Source organism: Prosopis cineraria, unplaced genomic scaffold (assembly GCF_029017545.1).
Source record: "Prosopis cineraria cultivar Desert tree isolate PC_DT_omini unplaced genomic scaffold, ASM2901754v1 PC1, whole genome shotgun sequence".
Taxonomy (NCBI): Eukaryota; Viridiplantae; Streptophyta; class Magnoliopsida; order Fabales; family Fabaceae; genus Prosopis; species Prosopis cineraria.
Genome location: NW_026555332.1, coordinates 12,381,110 through 12,391,987, shown reverse-complemented (window position 1 = coordinate 12,391,987; position 10,878 = coordinate 12,381,110). Strand labels below are relative to the sequence as shown.

At 30.3% G+C, this 10,878-nt stretch overlaps 1 protein-coding gene across 1 annotated transcript; it reads right to left on the bottom strand.

The window, feature by feature from the left end:
* Positions 1–1,720: 1,720 nt before the first annotated feature.
* Positions 1,721–6,142, bottom strand: LOC129303757 (tryptophan aminotransferase-related protein 4-like). The gene is made up of 5 exons (XM_054943275.1): positions 5,820–6,142; positions 4,663–4,963; positions 4,027–4,334; positions 3,355–3,635; positions 1,721–2,163 (listed from the first exon to the last, which is right to left on the bottom strand). The coding sequence occupies exons 1-5, from the start codon at positions 6,110–6,112 to the stop codon at positions 1,970–1,972; spliced, it is 1,377 nt and encodes a 458-aa protein (XP_054799250.1). The 5' UTR covers positions 6,113–6,142; the 3' UTR covers positions 1,721–1,969.
* Between the last annotated feature and the right edge of the window lie 4,736 nt (positions 6,143–10,878).

The window sequence follows — 10,878 nt, the reverse complement described above, 5'->3', positions numbered from 1 at the left end:
CAAATTGCTCCATAAAATGGACCGAATTTTTTTTAAAAAAAAAGGGACACCAACATATATAAATTTTAAAACTCTAGGTCACGAGTTGTAATATTTTCCAATCATGCATATACCTCTTGTTACATCCTAAGTTTCAGAAGCCCTAAATGTCTCTGAGTAGCATGTAAAGGTGTTTAAAATCGTTATAAATGAGTTCGAAGTGGTTTAGGAGCATTAGAATATAAGTTAGGGTTGAAAAGAACAGAAAAACAGAGTGCTCACAGGTATATAAGATGGTCCAAATATTTAAAAAGAACGGGTTAGAATCGGATAGGTATTGTGGTCCAGAAAAACCCTATTGTAGCCACAAATTAAACAAAGAACATGTCAAGCTGGATAAGGCTTTATTGAGGGTTGTCCGTTTCTAGAAGTAAAATATGCATCATGTTGCAATTTTCAAGGTTCAGACGGCCAAAACACAATCCAGAGGTGTGAAAACTCTTTGCTTTGCTCTACTAAGGTTCTGTTTTGTTCTAGAGGTCTCGGAGGTAGAGAATGAAGCTATAATTGCTCAAGGTAAGCCTCTAGGTCCTATTTTTGCCAATTAAATCTAGCTTTAGTTTCTTCCGTTTCTAATGATTGAAATTAGGGATTTCTAAGTTCTTGATCGTAGGGTTAGAGTTAGTCTATATATTATTATGCACTTTATATTTTGAAGGATTTGTTGGCTCCCATGTCGGCTGTCTAGCCACTAGTGACGATGGTGAGTTTTCTTTTATACACCAAGGACAATTTAGTAATTGAACTTGAAGATTCAATTGAGAACCTTAGGCATGCAAAGAAATTACATATTCATTTGGACCTTAATTACATGCAATTATTTCTCTCTTGAGTGGACCTAGATTGAGATTCACACTTTTTTGATGTATTTAGTAAGGTATTAATCAGATCAATTATTAAACAAGGTTACTGGTCCAATCAAGATCAACCTGGAGCTAAACCATTCATGATTAAAATAAAATATTTGATTAAAATATTCAAAAAATCCATATTTGACTATATAAAAAATATTTAAAAATAGACTATTGATCCATAAAATCTTATGCATATCTTGTAGAAATATTAATTATAAGTTTATGACAATAATAAAATACAATAAAATTACAAATATTAATTAAGAGATTTAAATTTGATTTAGGGTCAACCCATTCAATCCACTGGGTTGATCCAAGTTTTCCTGGGTTGAAATTGGGTTACAAAAGTGACTGGTTTGATCAATAAACCAAATTGCCTAGGTGACTAGTTTATCAATTTACAAGTCAACCTAGTTAGATTGGTCCATGTTTACAAATATTGATTTTTATTATATGTCTCCGTTTGTGTTCCGAGCTTCTTTGTTGCGCATGGAGCAGATCAATCATTATCGTATAGAGCATATCAAAATCACCCCCTGGTTAAATCCAAGGCATTATCTGTTGATGAGCCAGTCAAGCTGACAGGTATGCAGCTAGATCTGATTTTTTTTGGTTGAGTGTTTCTTTTTGTACACTTAACTTTGGGAGTTAAGGCAGGTATGCAAGTTAGAGTTGGCTATCTTTAACAGCGTGGATATTATAGCTCTATTCGATTGCTGCATTCGTTCAACAACAACAAATAAATTGATCAATAATAATATTAATGTTCATCAGCTGACTAAAGCATAATAATAAGGGTAATTCATTTTGGCAACAAGCTAGAAAATAATTTTACTATAAAATGTTATGATGATACATAAATATAAGGATCCTCATCAGGACCACTTAAATTAGCCCACCATAGAGTGACCCGAATCCGACCATTAATTGTTCATACACACAACTGATTTTATCAATAATTATAAACTTTATACATCGATCATCAACAACCATTATTGTATGTGGATTTTTATTATTCATCAATTATATACATATATAGATATAAATATAAATATATATATAGAGAGAGAGAGAGACTAAGATTTAGCAATGAGCTTCTGGAGATGGCTGATGAGAATGTCAAAGTCGTCTTGGCTTCTAATGAGACTCAGACGAACATAAAGAGGATCGGCACTGTACGTACTTCCGGCACGTCCTTCTATTTTTGCTGCTTTCAGCACTTCATAGCAATCTTTATCTTCCTTTCTCTCACACTTCAACCATGCATATGCTGTCACGTACATCAAATTCAATTATATATATATATATATATATGGTAACCATATGTTAAGACTATTAATAACTTGAGAGAGAGACATTAAGTTCAAAAAGACAAAAGGTATAGATAAAATTTTAAAAAATAAATTACGAATATCATTTAAATAATTGCAATTTCTGGAGTTTTAATGGTAAAAAAGACGTTTAATTTATAAAATATAATTCTCAATTTTTAATTAGAATTCATATTTACAATTGTCTAAATTAATAATATTTTTAATTAATTTTAAAAAATTTTATTAAAAACTTAACTGTTATTAATTTTATGTTTTGAAATTTTAATGTCTTTCTCTCTAATAATTTCTATTTTAAGTGAACTAAATCAAAGTTCAATGATCATGAATTTGTTTTGCCAAAATTCAATCACTAAGTGTTATGGGCCAGGTTGGGCAACAAAATATCTCAGCCTATACTGCTCGGCCCAGCCCATTTTACTAACCTTATCACACTCATTTCTTATTTATATTTTATTTCATTCTAGTCTACCCTAACTCCCTAAGTGTTGATTGAATAAGACTAAGCCAATCGAACCGGGAGCTAGACGAACACTTCTTAATTACTCAACACTGAGATTAATTAATTACGTAGAACTCCTAGGTGTAATTAAGAATCCTTTTTGAGTTTTTCACCGTAAATGTTTTTCAGAATTATTTAATTTCTAACGTAGAAACTATGGGACGTAATTACAATTCAACCCATTAAAAATCCATTAAGGTTGACTCTCATGTGACATCTTAAATACTAGATTTTAAATTAACATTTTAAAAATAATAGTTTTCAAATATCCAAAACAAAGACCTAAATTGAAAAATGTTGAAGAGCTGAATTTGACTACTCAAACCTTAACCGTGTTGACTTGACTACTCAAACCTTGAGCAAATTGACATTGTCAAAATTGAAAAATTCCATGAAGGTACAACTACTTCTCAGTAACTGTGATTTTCAAATGAAAATTTATAAATTAAACAATTAAAATTAATATATATCGATTAAAATATATTTTAATCCCTCTGTATTACAGGGGCAAGTTTTAATTCCTAAAAATATGAATAAGGTGATGAAGGGAAAACTATAATCATAAATATTACCGTTCATCTCATATTATATTATAATAAATCATGCAATTAAATTGATTAATTATTACCTGGTGTAGGGTCTCTAACCCTTTTGAAAAAGGAGCAATAATGAGGAGTTAATTTCTGAAGAGAAAATCGTTTTGATGAGGATAAGGTCTGTGTGAGCCTTATCCATCGGTTTTTCATTGTTGAATATCCAAACTTGAATATCTCTTTGCCATCACTTTCAAGAAGAACATCAAGAAGCTTCAAAGCTCTCAACTGAGATTCTCGAGAAATTCCCATGGTGTTCAAGTCCAAATATGTCAACATCTTTTGATATACAGCTTCGTCCTTCACCAATGCCCACCTATGATATCATCACAACGCACATCAATAATTAATAATTATCTCTGCAGTGAAAGTTGTGATTCTTAATTAGGGTTCATTTGGTTTGTGAAATGGAATGTAAACAAATTAAAGTAACTTTATAAATGTGACATGTCATTTTTTCCTTGATAAAAATTTATAATAAAAGAACGGTGAAATAATGACAACTAGGTCTCCAAAATTCAATTTAATAACGGTTATGTCCTAAAATAATTTAATTAATATCTGTTTTTAAAACTTATTTTTTAAAAACAGGAATTAATTAAATCAATCTTTCCTTTTAAAATGAAATGGTTGTTGATTAATGATTTTAGGAATATAACAGATATGGAAATGGGATTAATTAAAATAAGAAAATTGTTAGTTGTTACCCAAATCTAGAGCCTGCATGGCCAGTGAGCTTTGAAATTGTGAAGATCATGAGGTCTTGATCAGAAGGAGAAGGAATAGGAGTGAAGTGAGGCCAATAATAAGCATGATCATTCACAGTCTTCACACTTGATCCAGTAAGAACAGCTTTCATCAATCTTCCATCTGGGTTGTTTGGTGAAGTCACAAACTCAATGAATGTCTTGTTCTTGTTTTCTGCTGAAGACAAATTCTTCTTCTTCCACAACGATGTGTCACCTTCGTATCTATAGTCCAATGAATTGAAAAGCTCTGTTTGTTGTCTGTACAACTGTCAATTTTAATTTCATCATTCATCATCGTAGAAACCATCTGTTTATATTGCTAAAACAAAAAAGAAATAAACCAGAAAAATATCCTTGAACACTTGGCTCAACTCGTAAGGGAGTTATATCAACTTAACCAAAAATTTCGGGTTTGAGCCCTAAAATACGTATTGATGGTAGTGCTTATGCTCAATGGTCTTAACCCTACTTGATTGATCCGGATTAGTCTAAGTTCCTGTTAAGTATCCCCAATTCAATGTGGGGCGGACCCCAAAAAACAGACGCTCCACACAGAAAAATAAAAAATAAAAAATGAAGGGTTGTGGAGCTTACAGGGTAATATGGGGCTGTGGCAACGACTTTAGCAGGAGAATAATGCAAAGAAGAATTGGGAGAGAAGGCGTAAACAGCAGCATTAAGGAGTTGAGTAGAACCAGCCCCAAATATAATAAATCTTCCTTCAGTCTCTGCATTCCCAACCAGTTTATGCAATTTTTGAATGTACTTCACCAACATTTGTGAGATGTAAGATCCATCACTGTACGTGTATCCCATTCTGTGCCAACCTGATACTAATATCGAACTCTCCTTTCCACGTCTCATCCAGAATGGCTCTAAGAAATATGGATCCCCACTACACCACACAAAGTTTGTTAATTAATATAATCATGCATGTTGGCGATTCTTATTCATACAAGTATGAATTATTGCATAAATATTACAAAAACATGATGATATCATGAAATATATATCTTGTGTTAAGCGCAACTATTAATGCATGATCAATCAATATTAATATCATCAATATAAAATATAAAATCAACTATATGTATTGTTTACAAGGCATTTAAACATTGCAACTGATTCATTTTTAATACCTGACAAAGATTATAAATGGATAAGAAACTTATTAAAACACTAATTAACTTCACTTGTTAATTTGCTAATGTTTACTTGTTAAAAATCCTTGTCAAATATTAATTAAATTATTTTAGGGGTCTTTCAATGACATTTTCCCAAATATTTTCCGAAAACTAAGTTGAAATATCAATTTAAATAATTTCCAACAGAAATCTTAATGCAAATTTAAATTTACATGCTTCAATACCTTATTTGCAACTGAGACTGCAGATGTTCAAATCAATATTTGCAATCCATTTCTTTAAAAAAAAAACTAAGTTATGAATTAATGACAGTTAAGTTTTTGAAATATTTTTAAAAAAATAAGTTGTAAATATTATATTTAGACAATTGCAAATAATTAGAATCTCAGTTGCAAGCTAAAAGGTATATTTGAATTTTAAATACTTTGTCTCTGTAAATGAGACTATTCTTGAATTTGTAGTCATGCAAATAGATTTGTATAACTCATTTAAAAAAAAAATATCGTCACAACCTAACAAGTAGGTCAGATTACAGTTTCTATCTAATAATAAAGATTAAGCCTGAAAATATTTGAAATTAAAATAGAGATGAGCAATGTGAATTACCTTCCAGCATTTGCTGAGCAATTGGATTGAAACTGGGAACAAGAAAGGCCATAATAGCAAGGATTACATTCACAAACAGGCAAGTCATGGCCACTGAGAACCAAACCATCCAAGTAAGCTCTTCCATGTCCCGAACATTCTATGGCTGCCACAACCTCTGCTTCTTCTGCTGCCTCTTTTGTCCACGTTGGCTTCCATGTTGTCTCTCCACGAACCAGCACATTTGAGGAACAACATGACAACATAATCATGGCTGTCACCATAATCCTCCATGAAATGTAGCGATGATCCATTATTGGATCACTATTTCTTGGCTTTGATGCCATTAGAATGCTTCAAGGAATGTTCTTATTGCAATGTTTGATAATATATGTGCGTCGTGCGCCATGCATATTTATATTGTTTTGGCCATAGCTAGGTACGAAATTTCTGTGTGCATGAAAAGCTATTCAATATATATTTGTTTATTATTATTTTTACATAGTACTACAACAGTACTTGTTATTTTGCACCGATTATAATAATAGACTTGCACGTAAAAATAATAGTCAAAATCATAGGATGTGGACGCGAGGTTTATTTCGAAGAAAATGCTTATGAGAGCCGAAAAATATTGATTAATGGCGTGTTCAAATACGCAACTATATGACGCAAGTACCGCGCAAGCGTCATGTGTTTGAAAATAGGGAAAAATAACAATAAAATCCCTTTAAATTATGAAAATAATATTTGATCCTTTAAAATGCTATAATTTTTTTAAAATCTCTAGAGATTTTTCTTCATTAAGGAATTAATATAAAAGATCAAATTATCCTTGATTGAAATCAAAATCTCAAGCATCAAAACAAATTTTTTGCACCCTTAAATTCATAAGTTTTGTTTTAAGATTTACAGCTTTTCTTTCTAAAATTGCAAGAATTCAACAGTAATTCGCAAGTTTGCATTTGAAGTTTTGATAATCTTCAAATGCTGCAAATATCAATTGACATTTACAAGTTTTGTTTTAAAATTCAAAACTTTTCTTCCTAAATTCACAAGAGTTCAAAAACAATTCACAAGTTCATATTTAAAATCATGATATTCCACAAATATTGCAAATATCAATTTTCATTTATAAATTTTGTTTTAAGATTCATAACTTTTCTTCTTAAATTTACAAAAATTCAACAATAATTTACAAGTTTGAATTTAAAATCATGATATTTTTCAAGTGTTACAAATATTAATTGTCATTCACAAGTTTTGTTCTAATATTCAAACCTTTCTTTCTAAAATTGCACAAATTCAATAGCAATTTGCAAGTATCTTTATTTTAATCTTAAAATAAGATCAAATATATATCATTTCACACAAAATATTTTAGACAAATTTTTAGAGATCAGAAAATAATTATCACATTTCGTGAGACTTAATTGTCATTTACATGTTTCAAGTGTACCGGTATTGTTACTTTCTATCATTTTTCCAAGAAAAATATATGTTTCAAATATCAAAATCTGTGGGTGATTGGTTTGCTTGCTTGTTTCATATACAATTAGCCGTAACTATTGTTTGAATTTGACTCCTGCATATAGTATTATTGGGTTTAAACAAAATTAAATTTTGACTTTGCTCTTTCATAGCGGTATGTACGAAAACATCAAATATATAATACAAAGAGCTTTGAAAATATGTTCATATATTGCATTGTCACACGTGCATCATTCTTAAACAATTAATGTCTCAAATTCAAATCCTGCTAACAAAGAAAACTATTATTGGAAGATGAAACTTAAATTTATTGGTTTCAAATTAGTTGAAACTTAATACATGTTGACCAAAAAACTTACTATAATCATCTATGAGTGACACTAATATGTGTGTGTGTGTGTATATATATGATAGTTGATGCACATCTCTTTGACGACGACGACGACGACAATAATAATAATAATAATAATCATCATATTGTTAGTTGATTATTTGGATTTTCACATTTGTTGAGATACTATATAACTTTATGTCCTTATTGTTCCACACAATTTTGTGAATGAACTGTGCTAATAAGTAATAATAGTCAAGACATTATATTTAGATATGCATGGCGCTTCTAAGAGTGTGTAAAGTCTCCCTTATCAATCTCCAATTAACTTCATAATCAAAGTGATCAAGGGATTAACTCAAAAAGATTAAGTTTGTAAGTTTTAGAAAATGAGATCCCAAGTTTTCAAAATTTAAAACACTTTAATATACCTTCATAAATTCAAAAATTAGAATCTAAAAAAAAAATAATTTTTGGCAGTGATTTTTAGCGGTGGCAAAAAAAAGTCACCGTCAAAGGTCTACTTTTGAGGGCATCAATTAGAAGTTGCCGTTAAAAGTACATTTTTGGTAGTGACATTGTGTCGCCACTAAAAATAGCCACCAGAAGTTAATTTTAGCGGCGATATTTAATTGTTGCCAATAAAAATTGCTTTTAGCAGCGATAAGTCTTTGCCGCCAAAAGTATTTTTATAAAAAAATTAAAAAATTAAAAATAATTTTTGTAATTACTTTTAGTAGCAACAAATGGTCACTGCCAAAAGTATTTTCATAAAAAATAATTAAAAAATAATTTTTATAATTACTTTTAGTGGTGACAGTAACTATTTTTATAAAAAATAATTAAAAAATTAAAAATAATTTTTGTAATTACTTTTAGCAATGATAAACCTTCGCTACCATAAGTATTTTCATAAAAAAATTAAAAATTAAAAATAATTTTTGTAATTACTTTTAGTGGCGACAAACTGTCATCACCAAAAATATTTTCATAAAAAAATTAAAAATAAGAAATAATTTATGCAATTATTTTTTTAAATTTTTTAATTATTTTATAAATTATTTTATAATTCATAAAAAATAATTAAAAAACTAAAAAATATGTTATAAATACTTTTAGTGGCAAAATTTGTTGCCGCTAAAGATATTTATATATAGAATGAGAAATAAACACTAGTACAGAATACGAAATTTACAAGGTATTTTTTACATCAATTAGAAAGCAAACGGGGTAAAAAGTTAAGGCGGTAACATTTTTACAATTATGGTGAAGTATTATACAATTTTTACATCGAATGGCCCTTCACCTGATATAGAAAATAAACTTTCTATATCGAGTGGCATCACCCGATGTAGAAAGTACATTTTCTACATTGGATGAGTTCCACCCAATGTAGAATACATATTTTCTACACTGGGTGAAGGTCTACCCAATGTAGAATATGTATTTTCTACAATGGGTCGCCCTTTTCCTGATGTAAAAAATTTTTTAAATTACCCTCCCGTTTTGCTCCCACACAAACTTACATTGTCTCTTTTCCCTTCACTTTTCTTTTGCCTTGCTTTGACCCCCTCCCTTTTAGCTCCCCCTCGCCCTCCCTTATCCAGCACCCCTCCCCCTCCTTCTTGTACATTTTGTTAAGCTTAGCTTACTGATAAACTAGACAAGCATAGACTTTCACTTGAGAATATATGAATATTGTATTGTGCATAGTAGATATTGTATTGTACATTATCTGTGTAACTCATACATTTTGTTAAGCCTAGTCTACCGATAAACTAGACATACATAGACTTTCATTTGACAATATGTGAATATTGTGTTGTGTATAGTAGATATTGTGTTGTACATTGTCTGTTTAACTTATACATTTTGTTAAGCCTGTTCTATTGATAAACTAGACGTGCATAGACTTTCATTTCAAGTATTTCACTAGCTTAGAGAAAAATTGTTTTGTTTCTTCCATTATGGTGGTGAATTTGTGAGGAGTGTTAATAGTAGTATGAAGTATGAGGGTGAAAATGTAATTGCAAGAACCAAAACAAAAGGAATGAAATATACAAAGCTAAGATCATTTATATCATTAGAAGTTTGCCATGATGATAATGAAAGTGATGTAAGGTTCACAGTTGAGATTGATTCAAGCACATTTATAAATCTTCTTGATGATGTTACAGTGGAACAATTATTTAAATATAATAGAAGAATTGCTCATGTGTATGTCATTTAATTCTTGGGTTGTCAAAGAAAGAAAATATAATATTGTTGTTTTTATGTACGAGCATAGGGAGAAATTAGCAAAGAAGCTACACAACAGCAAAGTGGCATTGAAAAAATAGACAAATGGAGTTGGACCAAATATAGAGACCAAGCAAAAGGAAAATGTATTGAGAGGTGATACATTGCAAGCAAATTTTTATGCGCTAAACACTTTCAGGGTGAAAACATTAAATGGAGATGTGTAAGTAAATCTTGAATTGCGTGAATGCTCTTGCCTGGCATGGGAGATGCCTAGACTACCATGTCCTCATGCATATGCTACCATAAAGATTTCACATGGCAATATATATATTAATATGTTGAGAAATGATATCATTTAACTTGACAAGAAAAAATCTATGGTGGTAATATGATCCCAGTTGAGACTTTTGACATTCTAAAGCCTGATACAGTAACATTGATAAATAACTTATCATAAATGTTCTTGCAATCGCCTTTAACCAGCCGTCCTCTCGGGAGGCTACGCACTAGGAGGATAAAATCTCAATTCCAAGACAAGAAGAATTATCATTGTTCAAGATGTGAAGAGGCTGGACACAATCATAAGACATGTAAAAATTCTAACCTAGCATGAGAAGTAGTCACATTGTACTTCTTTGGTGTATATAGGCAACTATAATAATGTATATGAAAGCATTCCCAATTAATATTTTTTAGGTAATTGAGAATGATAAATATTTTTGTTTGTATATAGAGAAGTAACTGTTAGATGTTTTAGATATAGTGACTAACTTTTTGTATATATTAGACTTGAAATATCATGTTAAATTTTATATGGGTACTTGTTTTACTACCTAAACTAGTACCAACATGAAATTCTTATATGATGTAATTCTCCTTATTAAAATTGAACATGTATGGACTTTCTGTTGAGCATTCATGGACATTGTATTGTGCATAGTAGATGTTGTGTCATGCATAGTCTGCTTAACTTGTGATTTTTGTTCAGGCCAAGCTAGTGAAATACTCAAAATGGAA